Consider the following 22,081-nt stretch of genomic DNA (forward strand, 5'->3'; position numbering starts at 1 on the left):
GGGCTCACCCTTCAGGGCAGTGGGCTCCCTGAAGTAGATCCGGAAATGCTGTCCAGCGTAGGTGTGGACTCAGGGACCCCAAGAGCCTGCTTTTTGCTCTTTCCCACTGTGACTGAGCTGGTACCTAGGGCACAAGACAATATTCCCTTTACTTTTTCCTCTGCTTTTCTTAAACAGGAGTCTTTCACCATAGCCACCATAGCTGGGAATGTGCTGGGTCACCCCTGAAACCAGCACATGTCAGAGCCCAGGGCCCACTGCATACTCCCTGGGTATCAGTGGTGATTATTCGGGACCCATTTGTTCTTTGGTCAGCAGGTAATGAATCCTGCCAGGATTGAGTTCTTACCTTCAAGGCAGTGGGTTCCTTTCTGGCCCATGGTGTGTCTACAGATGTTGTCTTGGAGCTAGGGCCTGGAATGGGGGCCTCACGGCTCTGCCTGGTGCCTTATCCTATGGTGGCTTAGCTGATATCCAAAATATAAGACAAAGTTCTCTTTTTTCTTCACTTTCCTCTCCTTAAGCAGAAGGAAGTAGACACTTTCGTTGCTACAAGTTGCACTGCCTGGGGTTAGGGGAGGGATGGCATAAGCACTCCCTTAGCCATTCCAGCTGGTGTCTGCCTAGGTTGTGTGCCGTCCTAGTTCACTGTAAGCCCAGCCTCACACTAGGAGTTGCCTAGAAGTATAGTCCTAGATTGCCTTTCAAATTTATCTAGGACCCTGGAGCACTTCAGCCTGTGGTGGCAAGTCTTGCCAAGAAATTCAAGTTCCAACTGCTATGATGGGCAATTCCCCTCCGGTTCGTGCTGGTCCAGATCCTCCCTCCCTATGCAGGTGCTGGCTGAGCCCAGCACGTCTTCATTGTCTGCTGTGCCAGGTCAGCACTGAGTTTAATGTACTGTTTTCCAATACTGTGCTCTCCTTTCTCAGAGTGTACAGATTTTCTCTCCACACCACATGGCTGCTGCTGGGAGTGTGGCAGAGGGGTTGGTGTTGGCAATTCAGGACTCTCCTACCCTCCTCAATGCCTCTTTTGGCAATATGAAGTTAAAGCCAGGTACTGTTATTGTCCACCTGATTTTTGTTTCTTGTAATGGTGCTTTTCTGTGTCCATAGTTGTTAAAATTTGGTGTTCCAGTGGGAGTGATGATTGGGATATGCTTCTATTCCACCATCTTGCTCCACCCTCCTCTGTAATTTTACTCTACCCTCCTCTGTAATTTTTCTCTACCCTGCTCTGTAATTTTACCCAGTGAACATACTTTGTGTGTGGTCTGAATTCTTTGTATTTATTGAGACTTATTTTGTGGCCCAGAAAATGGTCCGTCTTGGTAAACACTCTGTGAACAATAGAGAACAAGTGTATATTCTACTTTTCTTGGTTGGAGTATTCTAACAGTATTGATCAGATTTTGTTGGCTGATGGTATTGTTCAACTGTACTATATTCTTGGTGATTTTTTTTTTTTTTTGCTTGTATCAGTTTTTGATAAGGAGTATTAAATCTGACTTTAATTGTCAATTTTCTAGTTTAAATTTTGTCAGTTTTTGCTTCATTTATTTAAGCTGTGTTATTAGGTGCCTAAATGTTTAGGATAACAGTGTCTTCTTAATTGCTTTCTTTATTCATATGAAATGACCTTTGTTACCACTGGTAACAGTCTTTACTCTGGAATCCACTTAGTCTGATATATATATAGCCATTCTAATTTCTCCTTGATTTATGTGAGTATATGTTTTTTGTCCTATTACTTTAAAACTGTATGTGCTTTTATATTGGAAGTACAGTTTTTTTTAGGTAGCATGTAGTTTGATTTTGCATTTTATCTAGTTTGACAATCTCTGACTTTCAAATGGGGGCATTTACACCGTTTTGTCCTAATTTTCATAACTAACCATGTGTTCTTATTGGCCCCATTTCATTAAAGAGGTAAGAAACTGAAAGTTAGAAAGAATAATTGACTGCCCAGTGTTGTACATAGTAAATGGTCAAGCTGTGGCTTAAATTCATAAACAGTCTCCAGCATTCCGTCTTAAAACTACTAAACTTTTACTGTAGTAGGAATCTTAAGAGAGATTTTAGAAAAGCTTAAGATTGTCATGGAAATACTTACATTTTACAGAAAGTTCATGTTGATGGTGGTGAGAATGGTAGTTTCAGTGGGAAAGTTTGATATTAAGGGAACTGCTTTAAGATAGTAGAAAGAATTTTTTTTTCTATACTTTCAACACTGCACTTAAATTTTTTTTTTTTTAATTAAAAAATTTGTTTTTGAGATAAGGTCTTGCTCTGTTGCCCAGGCTAGAGTACAGTTGTGCAGTCATAGCTCACTGCAGTGTTGATCTCCTGGGCACAAGGAATCTCCCTGCTTCAGCCTCCTCAGTAGCTGATACTACAGGTGCACACCACCATGCCTGGAGAATATTTTACATTTTTAGTAGGGCCGAGCTCTCTCTGTGTTACCCAGGCTGGTCTCGAACTTCTAAGCTCAAGTGATCCTCCCACCTTGGCCTCCCAAAGTGCTAGGATTCCAGGCATAAGCCACCACACCTGGCTGTAACACTTCATTTCTGACACTAAATATGTGGGGTTTTTTCCCACGCCAGCAAATTCTTGAATTGTCCCCATACACTGACTGGATGGTCCTACTGTTTAACTAAATTCTGACACTAACTGCCCATGGTTAGTGTAGACCCTGCAGGTTAAGGGCTCAGTCCCACAACACTGCTCTCACTTCACATGACAGTCACAAATCTGGGTCTTCTAAACTTGTGACCAACTGGCTGTAAACTGGGGGTTCCCAGCACCCTCTTCTCAGGTTCCATAATTTGTTATAACAGCTCGCAAGACTCAGGGGAATGCATACTTATATTTACTAGTTTTGTTATAAAAGATATTCTAAAGTATATGGGTGAACAGCCAGATAGAGAGTACATAGGAGGGCCGGGCGTGGTGGCTCACGCCTGTAATCCCAGCACTTTGGGAGGCTGAGGCAGGTGGATCACAAGGTCAAGAGTTCGAGACCAGTCTGGCCAACATGGTGAAACCCCATCTGTACTAAAAATACAAAAATTAGCCGGGCGTGGTGGCGTGTGCCTGTGATCCCAGCTACTTGGGGGGCTGAATTGCTTGAACTTGGGTGGTAGAGGTTGCAGCGAGCCGAGATTGTGCCATTGCACTCTAGCCTGGGCAACAGAGCAAGACTATCTCTGGGGAAAAAAAGAAGAAAAAGTACATAGGATGAAGTGTGTGAGAAGGGAAATGGAGCTTCCAAGCCCTGTCTGGGTGTGCCACCCTGCAGCACCTCAGTGTGTTCAGCCTGCAAGCTTTTTGAACCCTATCTTTTAGGGATATTTACGGAGGCTCCATCACATAGTCATGATTGATTATTAACTCAGTTTCCAGCCCCTCTTTCCTCCATGGCGGATAGGAATGGGGTGGGGCTAAAAATGAAGTTTCTAACCATGGCTTAGTTTTTCTGGTGACTAGCCCTCAGACTAGCTCTCTATCCAGGGGCCTGCCAAGAGTTGGCTCATTAGAATACAAATTTCCTGTCACCCGGGAAATTCCAAGTAATTTAAGAGCTCTGTGTTAGAAATTGGGATCAAAGACCAAATATTAGAACAAAAATGCTCCTAGCTCTCCTGTCCCTCGAGAAATTACAAGGTTTTGGGAGCTCTGCGTTAGGAACCAGGGCCACAGACCAAATACCTATTTCTTATATGCCACAGCTGGTATTGTGATAGTTTAGGGGAGAGGTACTGATATTCTCCACTAAGACATTGCTGCATGTATATATCTTGGTATAAAGAAAGGAGGCCAGGTCTGAAAAACATTTAAGTTGAATCAATAGTTGTTAATTGGAAGCAGGAGAGAAGGGAAGACCTCTCGAAGGTGTCTGGCTCATGAGATTGGGAAAATGGTGACATTTGGATGATTAGGAGGCAGGAAAGATAAGAGATAGGAGCTAAATGAAGTATACTGAGTCTGAGTATATAGGAGCCTTAGACTAAGGAGGTGACAATAGAAATTACAAGGAAGAGTTATGAGATGTTAAATAAGCCTTAGGAAGGCAAGGATAAAGGAAACTAATGAGGTTTGAACCTGAACTGTTGGGAGATAATGAATGCAACATTTTGGGGTGTGAACTGATTTGGACCGGGTAGAGTGGAGCAGGCAATGTTTTGTTTGATCTTTACCTCTTGAGTTTGTGGAAATACCAAGTAGACAATTAGATTTATGTGATTGTTGTTTGGGAGACGTCAGATCTGGAGACATGCAGAGTAAATTTAATATGCTTTCCTGATGCAATCAGGAATCTCAAGGTCATTTATTTGGGTATTTCTGTTTTCAAGCATATGAGCTATATGTAAGATTATATATATTATATATATCATGTGAAACCTTCAAACTTTCTTATTTTTGGCAAAGTTCTTTGTTAAATACCGAAATTTGAAGGAAAACAAAGAGCTAGTCATTGAAAAATCATTGCGAAACCAGACAGATATTAAAGATACATTTTAGGTATATATTTTAAACTGAATTAGAATAAAAGAAAAATTAATCACTTTAAACAGGTATGTTTATGTTGTGAATTTCAAATGACAAATCCCAATTCTCTATTTTGAATAATTAAAAATCTACAGAAAAAATGGAAAGAGGGGTGTAATAGACACTCATGTATGTTTTAGATTCACTGATTGTTAATTTATTTGCCACATTTGCTACATTACTTTATTTCTGGCTCCCTCTATATTGACATACACTTTTTCCTTGAACAATTTGAAAGTAAATTTCAGCTACCATGACACTTCACTTTTAAATACTTACATGTCTATCTTGTAAGACTAAAGGCGTTCTTCTTCATAACCACAATACTGTTAATCACACAAGAAATTTAATCCTGGCTAAACCTATTACTTAATATATAGTTCATAGTCACATTTCCCCAGTTGTCCTCTAAATGTCCTTTATAGCTTTTTTTTCCCCTTCCCATTTCAGATATAATCAAGGATCATGAGTTGTATTTATCATGTCTTTTCATGTCTCTTTAATGTCCTCCCTGCCTTTTTTTTTTTTTTTACCTTTTATGACATTGACATTTTTGGAGCCTAGGCCATTTGTTTTATAGAATATCCTGTAATCTAGATCTCTCTGATTGTTTCCCTATGATTAGATTCAGATTAAACATTTTTGGCCAAGATTACTACATGGTTATTGATGTGTACTTCTCATTGGATCGTATCAGGGGGTACATGATGTCAATTTGCATGATTATTGGTGATGCTGACTTAGTGAAGGTATCTGATCTCCTTTCTGCAATAATACATATTTTTTGTAATTAATAAGTAATTTTAAGTTAATCCCTAGTATTCCTAGAAAGTAATAAGCAGTCTGGAGTGAAACCAATTATGTGCATATCATGTAACTTGATTCTAAATTTTAAAGGTGAAGAATAGGTTTTGGGGGCTCATATGGAAATAGAGTGAGAATGGAATGTAGGACATGTGAGAGGAAGGATGTGTGTGAGATGAGGATGCACAGGTAGAGCCTTTGTGCCATGCTAAAACAGGAACAGTTGAAGGGTTTTAACCTGCTGTTGATTGGGGTGATGAAATTGGATTTGTGTTTTAGAAAGATAGTTTTAGCAGCAGGAAGGATATTATGTCCGGCCTACAGATGATGAAAGGCTGGATCCAGTTGGCAGAGAGAGGAAGATTTGAGAAATATTTATGATGTTAAAATGGACAGAATTTAGTGATTGGCTCAATGTTTGTTGTGGAGATTCAGAGTTTTTTTGTAGTACAATATTTAATAGAATTGCCTGACTCATTGCCTAGATTGCGCTAAATGTAACATTCAAGGAATTAGATTTTATAAATTATAGACACATGGTCTTTTGGCTTCTCTTATAGTTTTCTCTTATTCTTTGTACTTATTCTACTTTTTTGAGGACCATTTGAAGGACATTAACATTGTGATTCCATTTAGAGGAAAGATTGCTTCTCGATTTATTCTACCCAAAATGTACACCTAGGTCTGCTACTAAGCTTTTGGATAGGATAGAACAGAATTTGGTACTCTCTCAAAATTTCTTCGCTAGGTAGAGTAAGATTTTGTTGCATATGATCTGTATGTAAGGTCACCTCTAGCTCTAAAATTCTGATTCTATGATGTTTATTTTTCTCTCAGACAGCCCATTTTATTTCTTGGAAAATTCTTAATGTTTTCTTTGTCCATTTATGTTTTTCTAAGATGTTCTCAGTGCAGCTGAGTCTTGGTGAGCAGACATGGGAATCCGAAGGCAGCAGTATAAAGAAGGCTCAACAGGCTGTTGCCAATAAAGCTTTGACTGAATCTACGCTTCCCAAACCGGTTCAGAAGCCACCCAAAAGTAATGTTAACAATAACCCAGGTATGGCAGTGACTCCTTCTGTTATGTTGTGTGCTATGTGTTCTGCTCGTTGTATGTTTCATTTATAGCAGGCCAGTAACAGAGTGAGCAAGTATTAATAGTACACATATGCCCATGCCTATACACGCACATAGGCGGTAGCATAAAAATAACTGAAGGAGGCTTGGTGTGTTGGCTTATGCCTGTAATCCCAGCACTTTGGGAGGCTGAAGTGGGTGGATCACGTGAGGTCACGAGTTTGAGACCAGCCTGGCCAACATGGTGAAACCCTGTCTCTACTAAAAATCTCAGGTGGTCTGCCCATCTTGGCCTCCCAATGTGCTGGGATTACAGGTGTGAGTCACCGAGCTTGGCTCTTGATATTCAGTTTAGAACATTTATATGACATTTATTAAGAAACCCACAAATTTGGCTGGGAGCAGTGGCTCACGCCTGTAATCCTAGCACTTTGGGAGGCCGAGGTGGGCGGATCACAAGGTGAGGATTCCGAGACCAGCCTGGCTAGCATGGTGAAACCCCGTCTCTACTAAAAATATAAAAATTAGCCGGGCATGGTGGCGTGCACCTGTAGTCCCTGTTACTCAGGAGGCTGAGGCAGGAGAATTGCTTGAACCTGGCAGGCTGGGGTTGGAGTGAGCCGAGATTGCGCCACTAGACTCCACCCTGGGTGACAGAGCACGACTCTGTCTCAAAAAAAAAGAAACCCCACCACAAATTCCCCAAACCACTTGCATGTAAAATACTGCTAAGTAAATGACTGTTCTCATTTTAAGCTCCTAAGAATAATTTTCAAGAGTTGTTCTCATTGTATACAATACCAACAACATTATATATCGTTATTTTTTTAAAAAATTATTTCAATAGTTTTTGAGGAACAGGTGGTGTTTGGTTACATTGATAAATTCTTCAGTGATGATTTCAGAGATTTTGTTGCACCCATCACCCATGCAGTGTATGCTGTACCCAATGCATAGTCTTTTACTCCTCATCCCTCTCCCAACCTTCCCCCAGAGTCCCCAAAGTCCATTGTATCTTTTTTTTTTTTTGAGATGGAGTCTCGCTCTGTCACCAGGCTGGAGCGTAGTGGTGAGATCTCGGCTCACTGCAGCCTCTGCCTCCTGGATTCAAGCAATTCTTCTGCTTCAGCCTCCCAAGTAGCTGGGACTAAAGGCATGTGCTACCATGCATGGCTAATTTTTTATATTTTTAGTAGAGACGGAGTTTCACTGTGTTAGCCAGGATGGTCTTGATCTCCTGACCTCATGATCCACCCACCCCGGCCTCCCAAAGTGCTGGGATTACAGGCGTGAGCCACTACGCCCGGCCTAATTTTTTTCGTATTTTTAGTAGAGACGGAGTTTCACCATGTTAGCCAGGATGGTCTCGATCTTCTGACCTTGTGATCCACCCACTTCGGCCTCCCAAAATGTTGGGATTACAGGTGTGAGCCACCATGCCTGACCCATTGTATCATTCTCAGTGCTTTTGTGTCCTTATAACTTACCTTCCATTTATAAGTGAGAACATACTACATTTGGTTTTCCATTCCTGAGTTACTTTACTTAGAATAATGGTCTCCAACTCCATCCAGGTGGCTGCAAATGCCATTATTTCATTCCTTTTTATGGCTGAGTAGTATTCTGTGGTGTATATGTACACCACATTTTCTTTATCCGTTCATTGATTGGTGGGCATTTGGGCTGGTTTTATGTTTTTGCAATTGTGAATTGTGCTGCTATAAACATGTATATACAAGTGTCTTTTTCATATAATGACTTCTTTTCCTTGGGTGGATGCCCAGTAGTGGGATTGCTGGATCAAATGGTAGTTCTACTTTTAGTTCTTTAAAGATAATCTCCATACTGTTTTCCATAGTGGTTGTACTAGTTGACATTCCCACCAGCAGTATAAAAGTGTTTCTTTTCGGCTGGGCATGGTGGCTCACGCCTGTAATCCCAGCACTTTGGGAGGCCGAGCTGGGTGGATCACGAGGTCAGGAGATCGAGACCATCCTGCCTAACACGGTGAAACCCCGTCTCTACTAAAAATACAAAAATAATTAGCCGGGCATGGTGGTGGGCACCTGTAGTCCCAGCTACTTGGGAGGCTGAGGCAGGAGAATGGTGTGAACCCAGGAGGCGGAGCTTGCAGTGAGCTGAGATTGCGCCACTGCACTCCAGTCAGCGACAGAGCGAGACTCCCTCTCAAAAAAAAAAAAAAAAAAGTGTTTCTTTTCACCACATCCACACCAACATCCATTATTTTTTTATTTTTAAATTATGGCCATTCTTGTAGGAGTAAGGTGGTGTATTAGTCTGTTCTCACACTGCTATAAAGAACTTCCTGAGACTGGGTAATTTATAAAGGAAAGGAAGTTTAATTGACTCACAGTTCTATATGGCTGGGGAGGCCTCAGGAAACTTACGGTCATGGTAAAAGGTGAAGGGGAGGCAGGCACCTTCTTCATAAGGTGGCAAGAGAGAAAATGACTGAAGGAGGAACTTGCCAAACATGTACAAAAAATCAGATCTCATGAGAACTCAGTCACTACCATGAGAACAGCAAGGGGGAAACTGCCCCCATGATTCAAATTCCCTCCACCTTGTCTCTTTGTTGACACGTGGGGATTATGGGGATTGCAATTCAAGATGAGGTTTGGGTGGGGACACAGCCAAACCATATCAGGTGGTTTTGCATTGTGGTTTTGATTTGCATTTCCCTGATAATTTGTGATGTTAAACACTTTTTCATATGTTTGTTGGCCATTTGTGTATTTTCTTTTGAGAACTGTCTATTCGTATCCTTAGCTCACTTTTTGATGGCATTATTTTTTTCTTGCTGATTTGAGTTCCTTGTAGATTCTGGGTATTAGTCCTTTGTCAGATACATAGTTTGTGAAGATTTTCTCCCACTCTATGGGTTGTGTGTTTACTCTGCTGATGATTTATTTTACTGTGCAGAAACTTGTTAGTTTAATTAAGTCCCATCTGTTTATCTTTGTTTTTGTTGCATTTGCTTTTGGGTTCTTGGTCATGAAGGCTTTGCCTAAGCCAATGTCTAGAAGAGTTTTTCCAATGTTGTCTTCTAGAATTTTTATGGTTTCAGGTCTTAGATTTAAGTCTTTGATCCATCTTGAGTTGATTTTTGTATAAGGCGAGAGATGAGGATCCAGTTTCATTCTTCTCCATGTGACTTGCCAATTATCCCAGCACCGTTTGTTGAAAATATAAAGTGGGGAAAGTGTCCTTTCCCCAGTTCATATTTTTTGTTTGCTGTGATGAAAATCAGTTGGCTCTAAGTATTGGGCTTTATTTCTGAGTTCTCTATTCTGTGCCATTGGTCTATATGCCTATTTTTATAGCAGTATAGTGCTGTTTTGGAGACTATAGCCTTATAATATAGTATTAAGTCAGGTAATGTGATGCTTCCAGATTTGCTCATTATGCTTAGTCTTGCTTTGGTTATGTGGGCTCTTTTTTGGTTCCATATGAATTTTAGGATTGTTTTTTCTAGTTCTGTGAAAAATGATGATGGTATTTCGATGGGAATTGAATAGAATTTGTAGATTGCTTTTGGCAGTATGGTATTTCCACAATATTGATTCTACCCATCCAAGAGTTTGGGACGTGTTTCCATTTGTTTGTATCCTCTGTGATTTCTTTCAGCAGTATTTTGTAGTTTTTGTTGTAGAGTTCTTTCCACTTTCTTTGTTAGGTATATTCCTAAGTATTTTATTTTTTTGCAGCTATTGTGAAAGGGATTGAGTTCTTGATTTGATTCTCAGCTTGGTTGCTGTTGGCATATAGCAGAGCTACTGATTTGTGTACATTTATTTTGTATCTTGAAACTTTACTGAATTCATTTATCAGATCTAGGAGCTTTTTGGATGAGTCTTTACTGTTTCCTAGGTATACGATCATATCATCAGTGAACAGCAACAGTTTGACTTCTTCTTTATCGATTTGGGTGCCCTTTATTTCTTTCTCTTGTCAATTGTTCCAGCTAGGACTTCCAGTACTGTGTTGAATAGAAGTGGTAAAATTGGGCATCCTTGTCTTGTTCCAGTTCTCAGGGGGAATGCTTTCAACTTGTCCCCTGTTCAGTATAATGTTGGCTGTGGATTTGTTATAGATGCTTTTATTACCTTAAGGTATGTCCCTTCTATGCCGATTCTGCTGAGGATTTTAATCATATAGGGATGCTGGATTTTGTCAAATGTTTTTTCCTTGTTGAGATGATCATGTGGTTTTTGTTTTTAATTCTGTTTATGTGGTGTATCATAACTTGTGGACATTAAACTATCCCTGCATCCCTGGTATGAAACCCACTTGTTCATGGTGAATTACCTTTTTTATATGCTGTTGGATTCAGTTAGCTTGTATTTTGTTGAGGATTTTTGCATCTATGTTCATCAGGGATATTGGTCTGTGGCTTTCTTTTTTTGTTATGTCCTTTCCTGTTTTTGGTATTAGGGTGATAATGGCTTCACTGAATGATTTAGGGAGGATTCCTTCTTTCTCTGTCTTTTGGAATAGTGCCAATAAAATTAATACCATTTCTTTTTTGAAAGTCTGTTAGAATTCAGTTGTGAATCCGTCTGGTCCTAGGCTTTTTTTTTAATTGTTGTTGGCAGTTTTAAAATTACCATTTCAGTCTTGCTGTGGTCAGTTCAGAGTTTCTGTTTCTTCCTGGTTAATCTAGAAGGGTTGTATATTTCCAGGAGTTTATCCAGCTCCTCTAGGTTTTCTTTTTTTTTTTTTTTTTTTTTTTTTTTTTGAGACGGAGTCTCGCTCTGTCGCCCAGGCTGGAGTGCAGTGGCCGGATCTCAGCTCACTGCAAGCTCCGCCTCCCGGGTTCACGCCATTCTCCTGCCTCAGCCTCCCGAGTAGCTGGGACCACAGGCGCCGCCACCTCGCCCGGCTAATTTTTTTGTGTTTTTAGTAGAGACGGGGTTTCACCGTGTTAGCCAGGAAGGTCTCGATCTCCTGACCTTGTGATCCGCCCGTCTCGGCCTCCCAAAGTGCTGGGATTACAGGCTTGAGCCACCGCGCCCGGCCTCCTCTAGGTTTTCTAGTTTGTGTGTGTAAAGGTGTTCATAGTAGCCTTGAATGATATTTTGTATTTCTGTGGTATCAGTTGTTATATCTCCTGTTTGTTTCTAATTGAGTTTATTTGGATCTTCTGTCTTCTTTTTTTGGTTAATCTTGCTAATGTTCTATCAATTTTGTTTATCTTTTCAAAGAACCAGCTTTTTGTTTTATTTATCTTTTGTATTCTTTATTTCAATTTCATTTAGTTCTGCTCTCATCTTTGTTATTTCTTTTCTTCTGCTGGGTTTGGTTTATTGTTTCTCTAGTTCTTGAGGTGTGACCTTAGATTGTCTTATTTGTGCTCTTTCAGACTTTTTCATGTAGGCGTTCAGTGCTGTAAACTTTGCTCTTAGCACCGCTTTTTCTGTGTCCCAGAGGTTTTGATAAGCTGTGTCACTATTACTGTTCAGTTCAAATTTTTAAATTTCCATTTTGATTTCATTGTTGACCCAACAATCATTCCGAATTTCCATGTATTTGCATGCTTTTGAGTGTTCCTTTTGCAGTTGATGTCCAGTGCCACTGTAGTCTGAGAGAGTACTTGATATAATTTTGATTTTCTTAAATATACTGTGACTTGTTTTGTGGCTTATCATGTGGTCTGTCTTGGAATATGTTCCATGTGCTGATGACTAGATTGTGCATTCTGCAGTTGTTGGGTAGAATGTTCTGTATATATCTGTTAAATCCATTTGTTGTAGGATATAGTTTAAGTCCATTGTTTCTTTGTTGACTTTCTGTCTTGACGACCTGTCCGGTGCTGTCAGTGGAGTATTGAAGTCCCTCACTGTTATTATGTTGCCCTCTGTCTTGTTTATTAAGGTCTAGTGGTTATTGTTTTGTAAATTGGGAGCTCCAGTGTTAGATGCATTTATATTTAGGATTGTGATATTTTCCTCTTGGACTAGTCCTTTTATCATTATGTTATGTCCCTCTTTGTCTCTTTTAACTGTTGTTGCTTTAAAGTCTGTTTTATCTGATGTAAGAATAGCTACTCCTGCTGGCTTTTGGTGTCTGTTTGCGTGAAATATCTCTTTCTACCCCTTTACCTTCAGTTTATGTGAGTCCTTATGTGTTAGGTGAGTGCCTTGAAAAAAGCAAATACTTGGTTGGTGAATTCTTATCCCTTCTGCCATTCTGTATCTTTTAAGTGGAGCATTTAGGCCATTTACATTCAATGTTAGTATTGAGATGTGAGGTACTGTTTATTCTATTCATTGTGCTAGTGGTTGCCTGAATACCTTTTGTTTGTTTGTTTGTTTTTTCTCATTGTGTTATTGCTTTATAGACCCTGTGAGATTTGTGCTTTAAGGAAGTTCCATTTTGGTGTATTCTGAGGCTTTGTTTCAAGATTTAATAACTCCTTTAACAGTTCTTGTAGTGCTGGCTTGGTAGTGGCAAATTCTCTCAGCGTTTGTTTGCCTGAAAAAGACTTTATCTTTCCTTCATTAATGAAGCTTAGTTTCACTGGATGTAAAATTCTTGACTGATAATTATTTTATTTAAGGAGGCTAAAGATAGGACCTCAGTCCCTTCTGACTTGTAGATTTTATGCTGAGAAAGCTGCTATTTATCGGATAGGTTTTTCTTTATAGGTTAGCTGGTGCTTTTGCCTCACAGCTCTTAAGATTATTTCCTTTGACTTGAGTTTAGATAACCTGATTGACTGTGTGCCTAGGTGGTGATCTTTTTGCGATGAATTCCCCGGGTGTTCCTTGACCTTCTTGTATTTGGATGTCTAGATCTCTAGCAAGGCCAGGCAAGTTTTCCTCGATTATTCCCTCAAATAAGTTTTCCAAACTTTTAGATTTTTCTTCTTCAGGAACACCAGTTATTCTTAGGTTTGGTCGTTTAACATAATCCTAAACTTCTTGGAGTCTTTGTTCGTTTTTTTAAAAATTATTTTTCCTTTGTCTGTGTCAGATTGGGTTAATTTGATTGGGCCTTGTCTTTGAGCTCTGAAGTTCTTTCTTCTGCTTGTTTGATTCTATTGGTGAAACTTTGCAGTATATTTTGCATGCCTCTAAGTTTGTCTTTCATTTTCAGAAGTTGTGACTGTTCTTTATTTATGGTTCTATTTCTCTGGAAATTTTTTTCATCCATGTCTTGTATTATTTTAAAAAATTCTTTAAGTTGCGTTTCACCTTTCTCTAGTGCCTCCTTGAGCTACTTAATAATCGACCTACTGAATTCTTTTTCTGGTAATTCAGATATTTATTCTTGGTTTGGATCCATCACTGGTTAACTAGTATGATCTTTTGAGGGTGTCACAGAACCTTGTTTTGTCATATTACCAGAATTGTTTTTCTGGTTCCTTCTCATTTGGATATACTGTGTTAGAGGCAAGACTCAGTGGCCGCTATTCAGATTCTTTTATCTCATGGGGTGATCCCTTGATGTGGTTCTGTCTCCCTTCCCCTATGAATGGGGCTTCCTGAGAGCTGGACTGCAGCGATGGTTATTTTTCTTCTGTGTCTAGGTACCCAGTGGAGCTATTGGACTCCAGGCTGGTATTGGGTAGTGTCTGCAGAAAAAGCATTTGCCCTAGGCTACAAGCCTTCCTGCTGAGAAAGCAAGCAGGGCTTTCAGGCCTTGCCCCTCCCTGCCTGCCATGGCTTCTGTTCTCATATCTATACTTTCCATTGGCACCTTATTCCCCCCAACCCTGCCCAGATTCTGCCCAAGAAAATTTGCATTCGGTCAAAATTATTACAGCATTCAGCTAGAAGTCTTTCTCACTGTGGTACTTCCCCAATTCCACTGACTGCCCTCCCCGAAGACCCCTGTGAGATAAAAGTAAGAAAAAAAAATGGCTTCCCTGGGGACTGGGAGTGCCTACAGGGCTCTCTTACCACTGCTGCTTCTAGTTTTTTGTTTTTTTTTTTTAATAGATGGAGTCTTGGTCTGTCGCCCAGGTTGGAGTGCAGTGGCGTTGATCTTGGCTCACTGCAGCCTCCGCTTCCCGGGCTCAAGCAATTCTCCTGCCTCAGCCTCCCAAGTAGCTGGGATTACAGGTGTGCACCACCATGCCCAGCTAATTTTTTTTTTTTTTTTGTATTTTTAGTAGAGACAGGGTTTCACCATGTTTGGCCAGGCTTGTCTCCACTCCTGGGTTCAAGCGATCCACTCACCTTGGCCTCCCAAAGTGTTGGGACTGCAGGCATGAGCCACCATACCTGACCTGCTGCTTCTATTTTTATATTTCACTCAGCTCTCTAAATTTGTTTCAGCCCTAGGTAAGGTTAAATTCTTCTCCTGTGATCTGGATTTTCAGGTTCCCCAGTGAAGATGTGTGTTTGGAGGCAGACTTTCCCCCTCTCCCACTTCGGGCACTCACAGTGTTTCACGGAGTAGTGGCTGTGCATTCTTTTGGTTTTCCTGGTATGTTCTTGTGGTGGTTCTTGGAGCAGAGTTTACATTGTGAGTCTCCACGTGCTGTTTTGTCCCCACGAGTGGGAGCTGCAAGTTAGTCCTGCCTCATATCCACCATTTTCTCCAGGTGACCTCAGTGAATCCGTATGTCTCGTTATCTGTTGGGAAAGGCAAACCTGTATTTTGGGCATAGTGTATTAATTGATAATATTAGGCTAATGGAATTCCTGTAACTTTAGTACCTGCCATATATCCATTTTCTCATTCATTTGTTAACTGATTAATTCAAGTGGTTACCTTCTAGTCAATATTAATTTCGCCTTAGGCATTTTTGTTATGGAGATTAAAAAAAAGATTTTGTGCCTGTCAGTAATAACTCTAAAATCTATTTAATCATTGTCTACTTGCTTATATTCATAATCAGATCACATAGACACTTGTTTCACTCTCATGTGGTCTGTGCTAAGTTGACATATTCTGCTCTTTCAAGGACTACTCTGCAGAATCCATGGCTTTGGTTACAAGTCTCTTTGCTTGTGTTCAACTGATTGCCGTATTTATTAAGCTTAAATAAGCCAAAATATTACAATAGAAAAAAATAACTTATTCTCTTCATTTTGAAGTTCCTAAAAGATTGTCTACATCTTTAATTTTTAAAAGCCTCTTTAGAATACTGGTTGATCATTGGTAGCATACCACCACCATGATTTATTTAATACTTGCTTTTTACATGTCTAAGAGGTATACAACATTGTCCTTTTCAGTAAGGGTCTTACAATCTTATATATGAACACAGAACTGGATGGTAAAGATTAAGTGCCAAGTAGACAATAACAGCCGTCAGTATCACAGGTCATGATAAACGTGGACTGAAGTAGTTGAAGTAAGATACAGACCTTGAACGAAAAGTAGGCAATTATAGAGGAGAAGAAAGACTATTCTAGCCAGAGAGAATACTATGAGGAAGGGCTTTGAAGTAGGAATCTGGACAATGGATTTGGTTAAAAAAAAAAAAATAATAATAATAATTGTTTTTTTTTTTTTTTTTTTTTTTTTTTTGAGACGGAGTCTCGCTCTGTCGCCCAGGCTGGAGTGCAGTGGCGCGATCTCGGCTCACTGCAAGCTCCGCCTCCCGGGTTCCCGCCATTCTCCTGCCTCAGCCTCCTGAGTAGCTGGGACTACAGGCGCCCACAACCGCGCCCGGCTAATTTTTTGTATTTTTAGTAGAGACGGGGTTTCACCGTGGTCTTGATCTCCTGACCTTGTGATCCGCCCGCCTCGGCCTCCCAAAGTGCTGGGATTACAGGCGTGAGCCACCGCGCCCGGCCAATAATAATTGTTATAGATGGTTTTTATTTAGAGCAGGTAAATGACTAGTAGGAGGTAAGACTGGAGACATAGTTAGTGAATTGGGACAACTTGAACGCCAACTTTACGAGATTAAGTTTTATATGTAGCTGGGAGGAATTTATATTCATGAGTAATGCATGATACATTTAAAGGAGTATTTTAGGAAGTTCAGTTTGACATGTAAAGGGAAGGTGGGAGATATTAAAAGCAAAGAAACCATTGCCATAGTTTATGGGTGAAGAAAGAAAGAGACTTACGTACATTGAGTACTGTATGCCTCCCGCTCTGCAGGAGTGTTGAGAGTGGTATTTGGAATGGAACAGAACAAGCTGTCTAAGGCATATAATGTAAAGCAAGAGCAGTTAATTGTATGCTGAGCTCTGGGTCAAGTCCATATTTAGAGGATTATAGCAGGAAGTAAACCAGCAAGAGTCAAAGGAAGGAAACAGGAGAGTGTCTGAAAGGCCCCAGTGGAGATAAGAATTTCCATGGTTGAGTGTTGTAGTGAGCTGAGAGAATGAATAAATTATTTGGTGTAAACTTTTAAAATAAAGTATAATATTATATACAGACAAGGGCACATTACAATTATAGAGCTTGATGAATTTTTATGCTGTGAACACTTTACCATGTTTTACTAGTGCTATGGAAGCTTCCCTCATGCCCACTTCAATCGGTTAAACAACTCTGAAGGAAACCACTATTCTGATTTCTACCAGATTAGTTGTGCCTTCTTGTTGGAATCAGACAGTAGACTCTTGTGATAGCTCATTTTTCTCAATATTGTTTGTGAGAGTCATCTATGTTGCATTTAATGGTGCATTATTTCATTGCTATGTAGTATTCTATTGTGTAAGTATACCATAATTTACATATTCATTATACTGTTATACATATTTGAATTGTTTCCAGTTTTGAGCTATTAGAAATAATACTGCTGTGAACAGTATTCTTACATGCATACATTTCTCTTGGGAATATATCTAGGCTTGGAGCTGTTGGGTCATAGTTATGAATGTATTTGTTATTAATACATAATGTCAAAGAATGTCAGTTTACCTTCCCACCAGCAGTATGAGAGCTCTTCTCATCCTCATCAACATTTGATATCTCCAGCTTTCAAAATTTTAGCCATTATGCTGAGAGGTATAATAGTAATTCACTGTGTTTTTAATTTGCATTTCTCTAATAACAAATGCAGGTGAGCATCTTTTCATTTGCTTGTTGGCATTAGGCTAGCCTCTATTGTAAAGTGCTGCTTGGAATGTTTTTCCCACTTAAAAATCTGAATTGTCTATTTTAAATTTTTTTCTACTTTTTATTGACTTACAGGGTTCTTACATATTCTAGATTCATATCATTTGTCAGATATGTATATTGCAGATATCTTTCTATACTCCTAAGGGTGCATTTTGGTGAATAGAAATTCTTTTCTATGAGGCCAGGTGTGGTGGCTCACACCTGTAATCCCAGCACTTTGGGAGGCCAAGTGGGTGTGGATCACTTGAGGTTAGGAGTTTGAGACCAGCCTGGCCAACATGGTGAAACCCCAACTTTACTAAAAATACAAAAATTAGCCAGGCGTGATGCTGCGCACCTGTAATTCCAGCTACTCAGGAGACTGAGGCAGGAGAATTGCTTGAACCTGGGAGGTGGAGGTTGCAGTGAGCTGAGATTGAGCCACTGCACTCTAGCCTGGGTGACAGAGCAAGACTCCGTCTCAAAAAAAAAAAAAAAAAAAAAAAAATTCTTGTTTAATGGAAGCTAATTTATTAGTATTTTCCTTTATGGTTAATGCTTTTTTGGTGTGCCATTTAATACACTTGTGTCTCCTACAAGTTTATGAAGATAACCTCATACTGGTTTTAGAAGCAGTATTTTTAGATCTTTACAGTTTAGATTTACAATCTGTCAGGAATTGAGTTTAATGTATGATGTGAGGTAGAGTTCAATATTTTTCTTCATTTAAAAAATATATGGACATTCATGTAATCCATCACCATTTATTGAAAAGATAGTCCATTCCCCTCTGCAGTATTGTGGCACCTTTGTTGTAAATCTGGTGACTGTAACTCAGTATTGAGAAGTAATAGGTCTGTGGAGGAAAGATCCAGTCTTGACTCCACAGTGTGTAGATGGGTCATAAAAAGAAGTTATATCCTAGCGAGGAGTTAAGTTCATTTACAGCATGGTTGATCTGTTAGTAATAGGGAATATATTACAGAACTGTTTTGCTTTCTCCCTTTTATTTTTTTTTAAACTATGGAAGTAATTTCAGATTTATATAAAATTTGTGGAAATAGTACATAGACTTCCCATGTATCCTTCACCTTTATTCCCCGTTGATAGCATTTCTGAACCATCTGGGAATAAGTTGTAGACATGATGTCCCATTACCCCTTAATATTTCAGTGTGTATTTCTTAAGGACACGTACACTGTTCTATTAGGAAGTTAACTTTGATCCATATTACCATTTAATCCACAGACTTCATTTCAGATTTCACTAATCATCCCAAACCTTTACAGCTCCAGGATCTAATCAAAACCATGTGTTACATGTACTTAACATTTCTCTTCATTCCACTTCAATCTGTAACAAACAGTTCCTCAGTCTTTCTTACCTTTTATGACCATAACGTTTATGAAGAGTACGGAACCACAGAGTTTGTAGAATGCCCCTCAGTTGAGTTTGTCTGGTGTTTCCTCCTCATTTATGCATTTTACCATGAATACCACAAAAATGACTTGGACTTACCTTAGTGCTTTGTATCAGGAGACGCCTGAGATTGACTTGTCCCATCGGTGATGACTTCTGTCATGTGATGAGGAGTAGCCCAGGCTTCTTTGATGTAAAGTTAATTAATCCATATGTTTTGTTATTGAATAGTAAGTAATAAGTATTTTCTGAGGAGACATTTTGTGCCTGTGTGTGTGTATGTGTATATATATGTATGTATAAATATTCTGCTCCTCATCAAGCTTTCTTTCACCTTCCAGATTTAGCATCTGTTGATGATTCTTGTCTGAATCTGTTATGACCCTGAAGGTTGCCAAAGGAGGATTTTAAAAATTCCACTTTCTTTTTTATATTTGTTAATTGGCATTGTACCCAATTAACTTTTGTAGCTTTTGCTTTTCCCTCATCTTTTTGTTTGCTTATTTATATCACTGTAGCCTCTTGGATTCCTGTTCTACTTACAGGTTTATAATTTGTTGCTATCGTTGTCTATTTTGTTGCTTAAATTATTCCAGGTTTGGCTACTGGTACAGACCCTCCAATTGACTCTTTTGCCCTTTTGATATTTCTTCATCATGCTGTGGACATTTTTATTTTTGGGCATAATAAAGTGTTCCTAGGTCATCTTTTGTTTTGCTTGCCCCAGCCCTGGAGCCAGCCATTTCTCCATGGAGCTCTGGTTTCTCAATTAATCACTGGTTTCTCAGTTAATCAGTTTATTTATTCAACAAATATTTATTCAGTGACTGTTATTTTCCTGGATTTTTTTTTAACTTTCTACAGAGCTGTTCTAAGTGTTAGTAACATGTTCCTTTTTGAAAACTAGTTGTAGCATTTTGTTTTACACGCCACATATAGGAATCTGAAATCCTTATGCACATTTGTACTCCTAATTAATTAGCCTTTTTGTATTTATCACTGGTAAATATAGAAATTTCCTTTAATATATCTAAGAACCACAAAAAAAATTGATGGTGTGTTTATAGTGTCAACACAATAGCCTTGGCCGGTAGCGGTGGCGCACCCTGTTATCCCAGCGCTTTGGGAGGATGAGGCAGGAGGATCGCTTGAGCCCAGGAGTTCAAGACCTGCCTGGGTGGCATAACAAGACCTTGTCTCAAAAAACAAACAAACAAACAAACCAAAAAACCCAAAACAAAATAACATTATATAGCCTTATAATACACAAGACACCCTATGTGATGATTATCTTTATGAAGCCTGAATCCAACTCTCACACACTCAAAATAATAGTATTTAACGTTACTTGGAGGCATCTCATAGTTTGAAGTTACTCTGTAAATGTTTTCTATGAAAGCATTATTGTATATATAAAGTAGGTATGCACATGTGGGGGTGTAAGTCTAGTTCCGTATGAAAGAGATGGAGATACTTTGCTCTAGGAGTTGCAAATCTTTCAGCGTGGTTTTTGCTTTTCTGCTTCTCTTCTACTTTCCTTCACTAAGACCAGTTTGTAACATTTCTAAGAAAATGCACTGTAGTCTTCCTTTCTAATGAGGAATGTATACGAGGTTATTTATTTAGATGATATAAATACAACACTTTCACCTGTTTTAAAATACAATTCATGGTATGAGTGGCAGACAGTACATCTCAACAGTGCATTCAAATCACCTCATTGGTGATTTTCATACGTATTTCTTATTTTGCCTTCCTTAAATGATGAAATCTTTCAAGCTTTTCGTTTTCTTATTTTTTCCCGTTTGAATCTTATGCTATTTGTGACTGTGTGATTATTGCAAAGTAGAATTCAAAGTGACATAAATCTTGGACAACAGATTAGCATGTTAATTATTAAACTGAAATCTTTATGAAATTTAAAATTTTAACTTTTAAAGGCATAGACAGCTCTGGCGTTTTAAAAATACCTTTGGAAAGCTGTTAGGCAGTTTCTAATAAAGTTAAACATAAACCTACTCTGTGACCCAGCATTTTTTTATTGTTATTTTTTTTTCCTCATCTAAAACTAAAAGACTTATTAAAGAATGTTCAAGGTAGCTTTATACATAATAGCTCCAAACTAGAAACCACCCAAATGTTCCATCAACAGCAAAATACAAATCGTGGTATTTCATTCGGTAGAATACTGTTTAGTGATTTTTTTTTTTTTTTTGAGATGAAGTCTCGCTGTGTCGCCCAGGCTGGAGTGTAGTGGCGTAATCTTAGCTCACTGCAAGTTCCGCCTCCCAGATTCACGCCATTCTTCTGCCTCAGCCTCCCGAGTAGCTGGGACTACAGGCACCCGCCACCACACCTGGCTAATTTTTTGTATTTTTTAGTAGAGATGGGGTTTCACTGTGTTAGCCAGGATGGTCTCGATCTCCTGACCTCGTGATCCACCTGCCTTGGCCTCCCAAAGTGCTGGGATTACAGGCATGAGCCACCGCACCCGGCCTGTTTAGTGATTTAAAAAGCTTAAAATACTAATATATGCAAACAAAATTATGTTGAGTGAAAGAAGCAAGATGGAAAGTGGTACATGTTTAGATATGAAGAAGAGGCAAACGAATCTGTAATGCCTGAAGTCAGAATGGGTAACCTGGGAAGGTGGATATTGACTTGGAAAGAGGCTGAAGGCACCTTCTGGGTGATGGAAATGTTCATATCTTGATCTGACAGTAGTCATAAGTGTTTACATATGTACTAATTCATTGAGCTATATGCTTAAGATTTGTGCATTTTACTTAGCCTGCAGTAAAATTCTGTAAGAAAGAAAGAAAAAGAAAGAACAGAGAGTCTCTTTATGCTTGACTTCCATTTGCTGTTAAGTATGTATATTAAATTAGGGATTTGGACTAATTGGACTTAATATTCATTAGGTTAACTTTGCTATTCTTCTTTCTTCCTCCTCGGCTGTCTTCTTTCTTGCTTTATTTTTCCCTTTTTCCTCTTCTTAACCTTGATTTTATTACTGATATTATACTCTTCAGTGCTTTCACATTAATTCTTTAGAAATGAGATAGGCAATGTGTTGGCTCTTGATGGGTTGCTTATAATCTGGATGCCAATCTTACATTTGTGTCAGTCTCTGCCTCCCCTTGGCTGGTACTTTATGCCACCCCAGTTTCTTTGGTGCAATAAGTGGACCCATT

General features: G+C 39.2%; 1 protein-coding gene across 17 annotated transcripts in view; it reads left to right on the forward strand.

Moving 5' to 3' along the window:
* LOC105483581 (staufen double-stranded RNA binding protein 2) overlaps positions 1–22,081 on the forward strand; it is a 332,549-nt gene that overhangs the window by 53,070 nt on the left and 257,398 nt on the right. For 13 of the 17 annotated variants that reach the window (XM_071068098.1, XM_071068096.1, XM_071068101.1 and 10 more), the window contains one exon: positions 6,258–6,417. The exons of the other annotated variants lie outside the window; for them this stretch is intronic. In XM_071068098.1, coding sequence (XP_070924199.1) covers positions 6,258–6,417 — 160 coding nt within the window. The remainder of the gene's footprint in view (positions 1–6,257; positions 6,418–22,081) is intronic. 17 annotated transcript variants of the gene reach the window in all.

Source organism: Macaca nemestrina, chromosome 8, assembly GCF_043159975.1.
Source record: "Macaca nemestrina isolate mMacNem1 chromosome 8, mMacNem.hap1, whole genome shotgun sequence".
NCBI classification, from domain to species: domain Eukaryota; kingdom Metazoa; phylum Chordata; class Mammalia; order Primates; family Cercopithecidae; genus Macaca; species Macaca nemestrina.